Here is a 13,876-nt window from a genome sequence, read left to right on the forward strand (position 1 = left end):
ATGGACTGCAGTTGGGATTCTAGGTACGTGTATCTGTAATCATGTGGAATCACCTTGTCACGTCCGGGCTCATCATCTCCTGTTATTTGTTAGGATTTTGGTTGTTCATCAAATCCATAAAATACTAGTCAACAAAAAAGAAAGAAAAAAAAGGACTGCTTTTTCCCTTCCAGATGAGAGGAGGTTCTCACTGTGATCTCGGCATCTCTGTTGATCTTTTGAGTTGTCTGAAGAGCAGATGAATGTGCAATGACTCAGTGATGCTGAGTTTCTACAAAATTTGAAGTAAACAGTTCTGATGTCACCCCAGGAAATCTGTGCAGCTAAATGGATGTCTCCCATAGCTGGAGAGGGGGAAAAGGAACACAAATACACGCTGAACACCAAGATAAAACAGGCTGTTAGCCTAACAGAGTGAGGAGCTTGTTTGGGGAACTGCATCTACGTCACTTGGATCACCATGGCGATGCTCTCCATCTCCTCCCAGCCTCTGGTGGGTATCTGTTCAGACCGCAAAGTCAGCAGTCTCAGGCATTTCAGCATGACTTACAGTCAGGACAGTAAATGTCCACGGCTGGGAGTGTGGCGAGTTTGAAGGAAAAATGTCGGTGTAGCATCAACTTTGTATTAGACAGTTTTCACCTTAGAGTTGCACTAATATTAGTGTTATTTCCCACTCTCTAAACTCCTAAAGTAAATTTCAGCATTTTTTGTCTTATTCAAATATCTGCATTGACACAATGGAAGCATTGGTTAGTGTTGCCTTTCAGCAGCAGCTGGAAATCTCTCCCTGCAGAGCAGCATCACCATTCAAAGCACATTACCACAGCTTCTCCCCACCCTGGGGGGCCAGGATGGGCTCAGGCCAGGCAGCAGCAAAGCCCCTCCAGGTCTGCAAGGGATCAGTACAAGTCCCTCCACATCCTCCTTAACTGCAGTGTAGTTACCTTTCTATAAATGCAGAAAGCAGCAATCTTCCAGCCTGAATGAGAGTCAGCCCCTGGAAGGGGTAAGGGCGGAGAACCAGACGCACTGCCTGCTCCAGGGCTGCCCGCACTCTGCAGCCCGAAGGCTGTCACAGGCATGCTCCCAGCTTGAAATAAGACAAACAGTGAAATCTGGGCTTCAGGGCAGGTTTAAGAGCAACCTGAATGGATCTCTGTATGCACAGCCACCCAGGCTGCCCTAATTGCTGCCAGAGGCTCAGCCTTCAGCAGCTCCTGAGTTAAGGGTATGAAGGAAAGGCCACTGCTGCTCTCACTGTCAGTCAAAGGTGCTGATCTGCCATGCTTTCATTTTGAAAAACTACCAGTAAATCAAGCCACTGACAAAAGGCACAGAAAAGAAGGACACATACCCTGGCACTTTGCCTGTTGGCTTTTTTCTCCTCATCAGGAAGTGGTGGCATCGGGTAAGGGTATTTTCTGCTGGAAGCAATAGATCCAGTGGACGAAGACGGAGACTTTGCAGGAGACAGTGTCCTGGGATGTTGAAACACACAAAATAAATGTGATGTCTTCAGGTCCTAGCACTGCAACAGCAACTGCCATTACTTTGAAGCTTGGTTCAGAGCCAAGTATATAGTTTATTATTAGCTCAATACTGGGGGTATAAAGTTGTTTGACCAGTAGTCTAGTAATTTAATTATATGAATAAAGGTATTTATAGCTTTCAGGAACACTGGAAATAAAATAAAATTGTCTACTTATTAGAATTGTATTGCATAACAAAAGCTATTTCTTAAACTGCTTTATATGGTACTGTAATTAAACATTATAAAAATTAACAAACCAAATCTGCAGTTGAATACAGAACTAAAAGATAGACATGGCATTATGAAGCCTAAATTGAAACAGTGATCATATAAATACAAGCTGAACAATGCCTTCTGTCAGTGACTAAATGGCAATTATCAGTGTCTTTATGCATATCTTGCACATCTCCTATATTGATACAAACATAACAAATAAATCTACTATTTTATAACAACACATTGATTTACACAAATGCATGCACTCTAAGGCCAAACTGTTAGTTGTGAAGTAACAAAGGCATATACAAAGTGCTAATAACAAATTATTAGACATGCAAGCATCATACAGTGCATATTGTTCCAGCCAAAGAAAGAGTCTGATGAGAATATACAAAAATGGACTGATTAGTCAATGGCAATCAGCATTTCTGTACAAGGTGAGTAGAGTATGCAGGAGCAAGTAAATGTTTGTATCACATGAAAGGAATTCTTTTCATGTCAATAAGGCAGCAGCACATTATTGACTGAAATTTTATACCCAAGAAAAACCCTTATGCTTCTGTTTTGAGATTCTGCACTTTTCCCACTTGAGAGATTCCTATCAGGCTCTAGGTTTGGGCAGAATAAAAGGGAAATGAAGCCTCAAAGTAGAAAAATTAAGCTACCCTGGCCTTCTCATTCTGTTTTGCAGACTGAGGGCATTTTCCAAAGGAGGCCTTCCCAGTAATGAAGGCACATGTCCCAGACCCTCCCTTACCACTGCTGCCTACCATCTTCTGAACTTAATGGGTCCCTGAAGATGGAAGTTTTCCATCTGTTTCTATGGACAGGTCTTCCAAGCCCCGCAAACACAGCAGGGGGCTGTGTGTTGTGCAGCTGTAGACCCCGGTGATGAGCACCATCACTGATACCACAGGGCCACAGGAGCCACCTCTGGCAGACAGCCCCACATCCCTGGCTGTGGGATTTGCAGGATCAGGCCCTTTCATCTAGAGAGGATTACAGATGAGGCGGGGACTCTTTTGTGCCTGGAATTGTTGTGTTTCTCTAAGTGAAATTCATTTATTTTTAACTAATTACTATTTTATTTTGGACTAGTGTATCATTTTGTTGGGTCTGAAGCTCCCTACAGCACCACACTCTTGTCTCCCATACAGACAATGATTGATGGCAGCCACGAGCAACAAGGCGTCAATAGAAATTACATGGTGAGAGCTCTCCAATCTGGCTCACAATGCTCTAATGCCTAAAAGATTCAGGTTGGTACAACTGTCCAAACACTGAAGAGTACATCTTCAGCACATGCACTTTGATCACCCATTAAGATGAACTGGACACACATTAACGTTTTCAGGAAGAAAATTTTAAACAGCTACTGCAGTTTAAAACAAGGTGTTCATATGTCCAGCATCACCAATCTGGGCACCAAACTGCACATGCAACAAAACAGGTTATTTTTAAATAACAAAATCCAGAGAAAGGTTCTCAACAGTGCTCTGCTGTTCACTATCCCTACAAGTTCTCTAATCTCTGCCCACACTTGGACTGACAAAGATCACTAATAAGCTATTAGTGGATCTAAAATAAAAAAATAAGGAGAGGATGAAAAGGGGGGAAAAATGAAGAGGTTTTACATATTATTACTAATCCAGTTATTCACAAATGTTGCCCCACAGCTGCAGGAGGATTTAAAATCTTCATGTTTAAATTTATAAGGATGCACCTGCAGATTAGAAGCAAGGGACTGGGGGGTGCTCGGTGTCTTGGCAAGCCCTGTCAGAAAGCTGTTAATATGGGTAGAACAGCCAGGAGGTGGCACACAGAATGAAGGCATCTCCTATCCCTTGCACATCAACTCCTGCACACCACGAGCTCTTCCCCTGCGTTATTTTAGGCACCACAGGAGAAGGCCATGCTGAGAAGGAAAGCCATAGACAATATACCTGTCAGCCTGAGTAGGTGATCCTGGCAGGAGCAATAATCATCCTCCACAAGGATGGGGCATCTTGAACACCTTCCCTGCACAAAAGGTCCTCTGAGCAGGATCCCTAGCTGAGCCTGGAGCCAGGGAGCTTTGCACTGTAACTCAAACAGAATGCTTCCCTTTCAAAAGACTTTGAAGCCCAGACCTCCAGTGTAGCTACCTACATTTCTTTCTTCTCAACCCCCTCTGCACTGCCTGCTCACCTATGGTTTGCACACCTGATATGCGCATTGCTGCTCACCTCAATGTGCAAAGCTACTGCCGAATATATTGAGGATGCAGTTGCACACTTACAGAAATGACCTTGCCCCCCCCTCACAGGCCTTTGCCCCTTATTTCTGTTATGTGCTGCTTTTTGTCATCTTTAATGCCATCTACTGAGACTGTGAAAACATATCACTACTAAGCATACACTCACAGATCTTAGGATGCATCTTGTGCGATAAGCACAGTTCTTTGAAATGTTTTTGATCATCTTTCCAGTTCTGCCCTGCAATTGTGTATGTGCTGTGTATCAGCAGATTTACATATACTTTAAATGAGAAAGAGCCAGAAACAACCTTTCTCATTTACAGGATGGAAGAAAGACAGCATTCAGGGACACTTGCGGGTAATGCTGGGGTTAAAGGTAGACAAAACTTTGCAGTTTTGGTCAAGGGTGGGATCCATTTAGCTTTCACTGGGGTTTTAGTTCTCCTGCTATCAAATCCATTAGCTTTCATCCCAAATGTTGCTTCCAACTGAAATTTATACAAGAAGCTATGCCTTGCACACGCCACAACAGAGATTCAGGGGTTTTACTGCCAACCCCAAATGAAGCCATGCACCTCAATGCGCCGCAAGAATTCAAAGCAAGATATAGTGGCCACTTGGTGTCCACCGTTCTGTCCTGGAAGCTGAAACTAAGAGTGTGGGCAGACCATGCTGGGATTCACACCAAAACACTGTGGCAGTGGGAGGACATCTGCAAGCGCTCTCCTGCAGCCACGCACCTGCCTGCTCCGCCTTCTCACCTACACGGGGAGAGTGTTGGCCCACAAGAGGCGGTGTGAAATGTGTCGCCTAGTCACACAACTAAATGTCTTGCGACTTTGCGTGTCACCTGAGCTGAACTCAAGGCAGTTGGCCCTGGCAGATCTGAACTGTTCACAGGCTGTGCTTGATTCTGTTTCATAGACTGAAATAATTTAATGAAATTCACTTAACGTTCAATGTGGCAAAGGCATTTCAAGCCCATATGTAGATACTATCAGCCTAACCTGACCTTTGCTGCTGTAGATTCAGCTCTTTGTAGGACATCATCAGCCTAAATTATCCTATATTAGGAAGCTGAGATCTTCCAAAAACTCTGATGTGGCTAAACAATTCAACATCTTAAATGCAGTTCCTTTTAAAAAAACACAGGTGTGAGCAAGTTTCCTTAGAAAGTGCAGCAGCAGAGGGGAGGCTTGGCTTTTGGGGGGCTGCAGAAAAAGCAAAGGCTGTGGCTTGGGCCATCCACTTTAAGCACTGCACAGCAACGCCCCAGAAGCAGGCACTCACACACTTTAATGAACTCCTTTCCCTAACTCCTGAAATGAATCTTGATCCTACTGACATCATCAGGCATTTTTTTAAAATTGGTTGCCAACAAGGGCAATATTTTGCCTTGGTTATAATAGGGAAAACGTTTTGGTTTTGTTGTTTTTTTTTTTCCTTCAAGCACAGCCTAAAGCTGCCTCAGCGAGAGCAGGGAGCTAATGGCTGGTCACAGCTCTGACCCCAGCAGGATATTCACACAAGAAGGCAATGGACCTTGCTGAACAGCAGAGCCAACTCCAGCTAATCATCAGCTGAGGAGGAGCTGAGAAGAAATTGAGGAGGAAAGCAACAACACCAAAGCACAGAAAAAACAGGAGGAAAATGGATAGCTTGTTGTCTCCTGCCCTCCATGCTCCTTGTCAACGCCTTCCTGATATAGGGTGGTCATTTTCCCTCTAAGTATGCATCCTGGGTCTCCATCTAAAAAAAATGAGTTTTTTTTCTAAACTATTTTTATACTTAAGCAACTCCCATAGAATCTAAGTTACTGTAAATATTTGCATTCAATCAAACGTAGGCAGCTCAGTGCTTCAGAAGGTCCTTTCTAGTCTTTTGTTGTCTACAATTCTCTCTACAGAAATGCCACATTTTGGGATTCTGACAGTTTATTTTCTGATACCATCGTGGTTCCTGAGTCTTTCAAGATTCAGGGAGGATTTTGAGCAATTCTTAACCATATTTCATAATGTCAGTCTGTGCAGTAGCCACTGTAATAGGCAGTAACAAAAGCAAGTAGTAGTATCACACTGGTAAAACAGTATGACTTGCAGCAAAGCTGAAATCAGGAAAAGGCTTCCTGCCTGGGTTTATTGCTGAGGTGATGCAGCTATGGCCTGGCATGTAAAACTAAATCTAGCCTAGACTTTAAGCATTAAAATGAGATTTTTCTTTACAGATCTTATTTTCTAACAGAAGGGAATCCCACAGCTGGGAGCTTTCTGGCGCCAGAGACACCAGCTACTATTATTACTATCATTAATAAAAAGTAATTATATGGAAATACCCATTAGACTTGTAGACTCGGAAAAATAATTAATAACTAGGACACTAGGTGTAAGAGAGACAAACTTTGATTTATACAGGATTTTTTTAAGCTGATGGCAAAAGTCTTTGTGATGACTAATATTTCTGTTTTCTGAAAATCTACAGCATTCCTAGGAACTGTAGGAAGTGTTCTTGTCTTTTTTCCTGATTCTACTTGAACTCTACCTGCAACAGCGCCAGTTATTAACAGATTATTCCTAAAACTACAGGGAGACAAGCAAAACAGCAGTGCTATTTTCAGGATGTCTTGAAAAGTAAAGAGAAATAAAAAATTATCATAAACAAAAATACTACTCAGCTAATTATCTGGTGTAAACATCTTATCCTGGGCTATGATTACTAAAATGTACTGCCTGCTGGACAGTCTGACTGGAACCATGTTTTCTAGTCTGTGACAATTAACCAAACATTCCAGCAGAAGATTTGACCCTTTGCCTTCCATAATGTGCCTGCAGAATACTTTCCCATGGTTACCTCAATTAATTAGGACATACAGGTTTCTAAATTTACTCTAGATTTTCTCTCATTTCTAAAGCTACTGCTGCAGGCAGTCATTAGTAAGCTTATATGGTGTTAAATTTTTAATTTATGTTTCATCTCTGCTGATGATACACAGCCCTTAAAACTCACATGGGTCAGTTTAAGCCCCATCTACATGCAAATAATGCTTGTTTTATCTCAAATACAATTAGAAACATTACTCAATCAGTGCAACAGTTGAAAACCCTCAGGGGTGGGGTACATTCCCATCAATTTAATCTAGTTACTAAACCAAGATATAATGATATTAAAATATGAAAACCAAATTAAGAATTTAAACCTGTTTAACTAAACCATTTAAAGTAACATGCATTAAACTAGTACTGTCTTCATATTCTATCAATGTCTTTTTTTATTGTGACCACAGGGCTTCTGATACAAATATAAGACATGGGATATTTAGCAATTATGGTGAGCGACTGATGGCCTTAGCAGAGGGTATTTTTAGGAAAAGGTTTGCTAATAAAAACACACTTCATTTCTAGTGTGAATTTGCCTAATTTCACCTTCCAGTGACTTGGTCATTATCAGTCTTGGCATGCTAGTCTAAAGGACTTGTCACCAAGATTTTGCTCTACATGCAGCTATGTGGATTTTATGATCAGGCAAGCATTTAGATGCTCCATTAAACTGAACCACTTGAGGCCCTGCAGTCCCTTTTAAGGTTTCTCAGGGCTTAAACCTCTCCGGTTCTTGAACACTCTTGTTGAACTGCAGACACCAGAACTGGACCCTGTATCTCAACACTAAAACCAGCCATGGTAAAGCTACTGGACTCACAATACGCCCTGCCTGAATGTTCGAGCAGCAACACAAAGACCTGGCTGATAGCAGCTGGCACAACCACAACAACCTTCCATAAGCCCTGGATTCTTGTGTCAAGGATTTTTACTCCTTTTTCAGGACCAAGATTAGGACTGACAGGCTTAAATTTACCTCATTCACCCTATTTGTTCACTGGAAAGACTTTAATCAACTCACTGTCTGATTTAAGAGTTCTTGAAAGCAAACACAAATGCTTTTAAAAAGCTACAATTTTGTGCTCTTTTAAGACTTTGGGACATTTTTAGTACTAAAAATGACTAAATTCCTACTCTGCTATTTAATATCTGGCAGTGTTTCTATTGGAGTAGAAATGTCTCATTAGCGTCTCGTGATACAACCCCATCATGTTTTTTTCCCAAATGGACACTGGACATATTTAATGAATGCTTCTGCCTTTTTGCATTATTATTAGGTCTACTAGTCTAAAATAATTGTTAAGATCTATTTGCTTGTTCTTCTCATCTTTCGCTGTTTTGGCTAAAGATTTTGCTTTATATTATTTTTCTTCACATTTCTGTAATTCTTGTTTCAGCTTCATTTTTGATATGTCAACTTAAAGCTTCATGGATTTCTTTCATGTTTTATATTATTTATCATAAACTGCATTCCATTCTCTCCTATGCCAGCTGATGCAAACATCTGCCTCAGCTGTGGGATTGTGTCTTCTGGGAATCTACTAAAATGGTCTCAGTCTCTTGATTCATGTACAACAGCCTCATGCGTGCTTCTTCTTTTTAACCTGGAATGTATCAAATAGTACACACTTTCCTCTTTCAAAAACAAGTGATATTTTTGGTTGAACCCTACACTCACTTGTAACAGATTCATTAGTGGTTTGGCATATAGAACACAGAGTATATTCTCATACATTTAATTTTCCAATTACAATATATAAGTTTACTTTATTGTAGGCTGAGGGTAAAATAACCCTACTTTTTATTCTTTTTCATGTAAATTTTAGTATGCACTATATAAGACAGTGGGTAGAGTCAATGTGTTATGAAACCACTTGCTTCAGTAAATTACATTCTATTTAAGTTAATACTACGTTATTAGTGATAAATATGTCTCATGCCCATAAAACACTACTTGGCATAAAATGATGAGAAAGCTACTACAAGCTATCGATGATGGTGGGAATGCATGCACTACACACACCCTTTTCAATGGCTTCATTAAAACATTCAGAAAAGGAATTGTAAATTGCACATGAAGCCAAAAACAGACATCAAAATGCAGCAAAAGAAGAGGGGCCCTTTGCACCTACAGTAACTTGTATTGATTTATACAAGGTAGGAGTCCCAAGATACTTGTATATGCTGGAACAGCTTTTAAAAATTATATAGAATTAATTTACAAAATACCTAAAGTATGGTCCTTCAGTGTTTTTATTCACATCTTCTACCCACTTAGCTACATTATATTCTCTTTTGAACCATGGGTTTAAATACCTGCAGAAAGCAATGGAAGGAACAGAGAAAGCAGAAGAACAAGAATAGAAAATCTGAGAACACACAGCACAAGCTTAGCAAGGATGTCTTCATCCCCAAAATGCAAGTGAATATGGCAAATAAATCATTATGGATGTTGGGTGAGGACTAAGCAACGTGTACAACTGCATGAGAAAATCTGACCTACAACAAAACTTGCAGGTTTGATTAATTTGCACACTCTTTGGGATACATCAGTAATTTAATGTCTTAAGGGTAAAATTCACTCCTATGCAGAGGGCCAGCATTAAGCTCATGGTTTGAACTCTTCTCATGATCTCAGAGTAAGGATGAAGGGGCACTTTGGCTCTAATCCTGCAGTTCACTTGTTGAAGACGTATTTGCCCCATCTAGAACAAAATCCAAGATAACAGCTAGAAAAACACAGAAACTTGGGCTTGGCCCTTTCTACAGGAATGAATTTCAGCCTCAGTGTGTTAAAAGGCTTGAACTGTTTGCCACCACAGTGGCAATTTTCACACATCTGTGCAAATAACCCTCTGATTTTTATAAGAATCACTTCATTTGGTAGGACCACAAGAAGCTTTAATGGAGGTGGGCTGCAGTTATCTCAATTTTTACAGAAGCAATCTTGATACCAAAACAACACCTTTTAGGAAAAAAGTCTGAGCTGCATACTCATTAGTTACATGAAAACTATGAAATACAGTGTTTAATATTACTAGGGAATAAGTAAATCTTTTTGTAACTGATTTCTCTTAGCCCCCAATAACAAAATTAGTGAATTCCTCCCCCTTTGTCATGTTAAGAAAAAAGGGCAATGTAGAAACAGGAGTCTGCCTGGTTCAATTTAAAGTATGTGCTTGTTGTATAAGAATGGTAACAGTTTAACGACTATTTGTGATCACCACCTTTATATAACATAGTCTAGCACACTCTGAAATAGAAAACAAATTGCAACCCAGGATAACGGGAAAGAAAATTCCTCTTTAAGTTATTTTCAATGTTTTGGGGCCAGTTCTCGCCACCTTTATTTATGAGAGCAACTCCAATGACCTCACATATGGGAACAGGCCTCACAAGGGATTGCTCAGACACGTCAAGGTTGGGCCAGATCATGTCATCCAGCCTCCACCATATTTCAAACCATGTTTACAACAAAAGCAGCAGCACTTTTTCAACCTCTTTTGCTCCTTTTTTGCTCTGGAACTTCTCCTCCCCGCCCCGCACAAGCACAGCCACAGCTCTCAGTAAGGACTTGCCCTCAGCCACAAGTGCTTCTAAGAAGCTTCTTCAGCTTGCTTATTTATCAGGAATCGGGAGTGCTTTATGCTTTCCAGCTTGTGGTCTTAGAGAAAGAAAACGTCAAAAGGGGAAGAGCAGCAACAGATGAACAGCAAGTGAAGGAACAGGCTGACGCCAGCATCTCCAGGAACTATAATAAACTTCTGCGTTAGCTTTAATTGTAAGTGCAACTACATGTTTTCTTGTACTCGCTGCAGTACTTTTGACTTGCTTTTTTTTATTTTGAAAGAGTCTTTTGGTAACCATGAAACACTCCCAATCTGGCTTCCTGTATTAGAAAACAAAGTGTAAGATGGTATCAAAGCATGCAGTTCTTGCATAACCGTGTTGCAGGGTTTCGTGGGTCTGGTTGTATTCCAGACCCCTGTTCAGCACCTCAACTCATCTGTTACAGAAAGGTTAAACTTGAGTTACTGCAGACCACCACATGATACCATTAGAAAGCTCTCACGCTGATCTTCCTGGCCACATAGTTCATTAGCAATGGCCAGAATCTGCATTTTCTTTGAGTGAGAAATTCCACTTTAAAACACAGGTGTCCTTACACGTAAGCCTACAGCTAGACCAAGGCTTGATTTGGCTTGTAGCGCAACATGCAACACGGCAAAAGATCTGGGCTCAAGAGTACTCATACTCCTCAGGCTGGCGAGGAGGAAAGTTAGCTAGCGCTTCATCAGCAGGAGCACCTCCAAGCAGTCACGGTGTCTTGCCACAGTGAAACTATCAGATACTGGGGGAAGGGACCTTTTACGGGATAAAACAGCAGCCCAGAATGCAGGGGCAGGTGAGACTGACCTGTGATCCCGACTCCCTGTTTGGGGGTGGTCAGAACCCCCTGGGCTTATGCCTTGGGCCAGGATTTGGTGGGCGAGAGAAAGCCCAGGCTCAGATGCATGGGTTACCCTGCTGCAAAAAGACAATATATAATAGAAAGTCTAAGCCAAAGATGTTTGTTTCAGTTATAACAACAAGGAAGACAAACGCTTATAGGAAAAGCAGTGCAAATTAACAAAGGTCAAAATTGCTATTTGGCAAAACACATATTCCCTGGGACCTGTTTTAACACAAGCTCCCAGTTAAACTGTCAGCTTATTCAGAAAACTCTCATTATCATTCCTGGATAACTTTGAGTGACTTTAACAGAAAACTTGTTTTATCAGGCCATTTCATCAACCCTGTTTGTGAAAAAGTAGCTGAAACATTCGGCCTGTTGACATTCCTTCTGTGTGAACTGAACCATCTGCCTTTAGTAAAGAACATGAATTCTGGTTTAAAGCATCCAGAAACAATTAAAAATGTCCCATAAGAGGTTTAGCAGACTCCACAGCTATACCCTTAGCAGAAGCCTTGTTCAAGTATCTGTTAGGTACAAGAGGTCGCACAAAGGCAGGAGCAGTACAGTTTTTCAGGAACTGCCCAATGTGCTTCCAACCTTCCTGTCAGTGCTGCTCGTGAGGGCTGCAAAGCTCAAACCCTGTTCAGTGCTTAGAGATTTTTGCTTAAATGATCAATGGCACAAGTCTCTACCTGGTGTTTGGCTGTATACAAAAAAACCCTTGTGCATAATATGTGCAGTTACTGCAGTATCGTGCATAAGACAAATACTTTTGTAGGCAACTATCAGTGTGCACCTGCTTAAAAAATTAAATCTGCACAAGATATGGCAAAAATGAACCCAATTTTCTAGTGGTTAACTACACTGTCTCTACTACTAATAGGAGACCAACTGTGTCACTCTTTTTCTTACATCTCAACAAGCATGCTTTACTGGACTTCCAAGGGTCACACGGGTGGACTTTCCAAATGCTGTCCACTGTTTTGGAACAGATTTCAATATTCTTCTATATTTTCCAGGTAAGCTAAGAAGGCAAATTTGTCTGGGAAAGGCCTCCATGTATTCTGAGGCATCCTCAAAGCTGGTGCTGCTTTTGATTTTACTAAATGCATAAATGCTGGCCATGGTTAGATCATTCTCAGACCATTTTCTCTGTGCACAAAGGAAGTTCTCTCTCTAACCAGAGCCACTGCGTGCCATCGGGAATTCTCTTCGACCCCCCCTGAATCGGCACAGCACGTGGATCATTCAGTGGGAGCTCTCTCTCCAAGGGGTGACAGGCTTGCCAAGAAGACTCGGACAAGCCATGCGGTCCCATGCAATCCAGGACAGACTCCATCAGGAGAAAGAACATTTCCCTGCCCGGCAGGTCTCTCCCAGGAACACACATGCTGGGCTTCCTCCCTACCAGGCTGCTGCACAGCCCTTGGGAAGTACAAGCCTCTTCCCTCTAGCACCAAGGCTGCTGCTGGGTTGAGACCATAACAAGCAGCAAGAACAAACACAGAGAATTAGGTGGAAATTCAGGGACGCCTTTAAAAGAGAAAAAAAATTACAGGGAAAAAGATTTCCAACTTACACTCTCTCTGTCTACCCACTTATTTAGTGCTTCAAAGTTCTCAGAGCAAATGTATAATATACCAGCTGAGCAGCACAGAGGAAAAAACATGCCCATTGGTGTTATTTGCTTTTACTGAAAACAACACTCTTCCCTTGCAGTTACATTCACTCTAGGCTAAAAAGAGCCGATATGGTTTTATTCTGTATGGACTAATTCAGCGTACACCTCTGCCAAATGACAGAATAATGACATCAGTAACTTAAACTTTTTTTTAAAGAAAAATAAACCAACAAATTTTGTTTAAGAAATACAATTGGAAAATGAAGGAAAGCACAGGACAAGTTTCTAAAGAAGAATGTACAATCTCATTTGTATCCTTGGCACTTTGGTCAGACTAATATTGCTTTTATCAAACTGTCCCATGCAAAGAGAAAAGAAAACAAGCAAAATGACGTTTCAGTAAGAGTTTATCAGCATTAAGATCAAAAACACAGTGGCATTTGACAGAAACTCCTCCAAGGGATCTGGGGCTAAAATTTCTGGTTTCGTGTTGCCATTTTGACCATGCAATGTTATAATTGCAATGTGCATCACACTATTATTTCTGTAACTTGTAACAAAGAGTCTTCTCTATGAACCTTTCTGAGCCTATTCACCTCAAGACAGGGCACTGCAGGTGGAAGAAAAGTTTCAGAACAAACTCAAAATCCCCAAACTGAAGAAAGCAGGGCCCAGAGAGCAGTTAGCATTATTAGTTTCCAGCAGGGTCAGTATCAAGCCCACTTGCCCACACAGGTGCAAAGTTAGTACTAATGGTACAGGGAAAGGACACTGTCATGGCCACTATGGTCAAAGAAGGAGTCATTCTCGTGTGGCGTAAGTGCTGTAAGAGCAGGCCAGTGCTTGACAAGCCCAGAGATTATGTTTCCAGCCATTCACCGTTCATTCATGAAAGGAGCCTGAACCAGCAGGCGTAAGTACATAAGAAAGGCTCTTT

The 13,876-nt window shown here is 41.3% G+C and overlaps 1 protein-coding gene across 1 annotated transcript in view; it reads right to left on the reverse strand.

Annotated features, from left to right (window-relative positions):
• Nucleotides 1-323: 323 nt before the first annotated feature.
• The window catches only part of ADAM22 (ADAM metallopeptidase domain 22), a 111,264-nt gene continuing 97,711 nt past the window's right edge, over nt 324-13,876 (reverse strand). The window contains exons 29-30 of the mRNA XM_010190458.1: nt 1,358-1,481; nt 324-344 (exon numbers count right to left, since the gene is read on the reverse strand). Of these exons, the coding sequence (XP_010188760.1) occupies nt 324-344; nt 1,358-1,481 (145 nt within the window). The remainder of the gene's footprint in view (nt 345-1,357; nt 1,482-13,876) is intronic.

The sequence above is a fragment of the Mesitornis unicolor genome, unplaced genomic scaffold (assembly GCF_000695765.1).
Source record: "Mesitornis unicolor isolate BGI_N332 unplaced genomic scaffold, ASM69576v1 scaffold11688, whole genome shotgun sequence".
In the NCBI taxonomy this organism is placed as follows: domain Eukaryota; kingdom Metazoa; phylum Chordata; class Aves; order Mesitornithiformes; family Mesitornithidae; genus Mesitornis; species Mesitornis unicolor.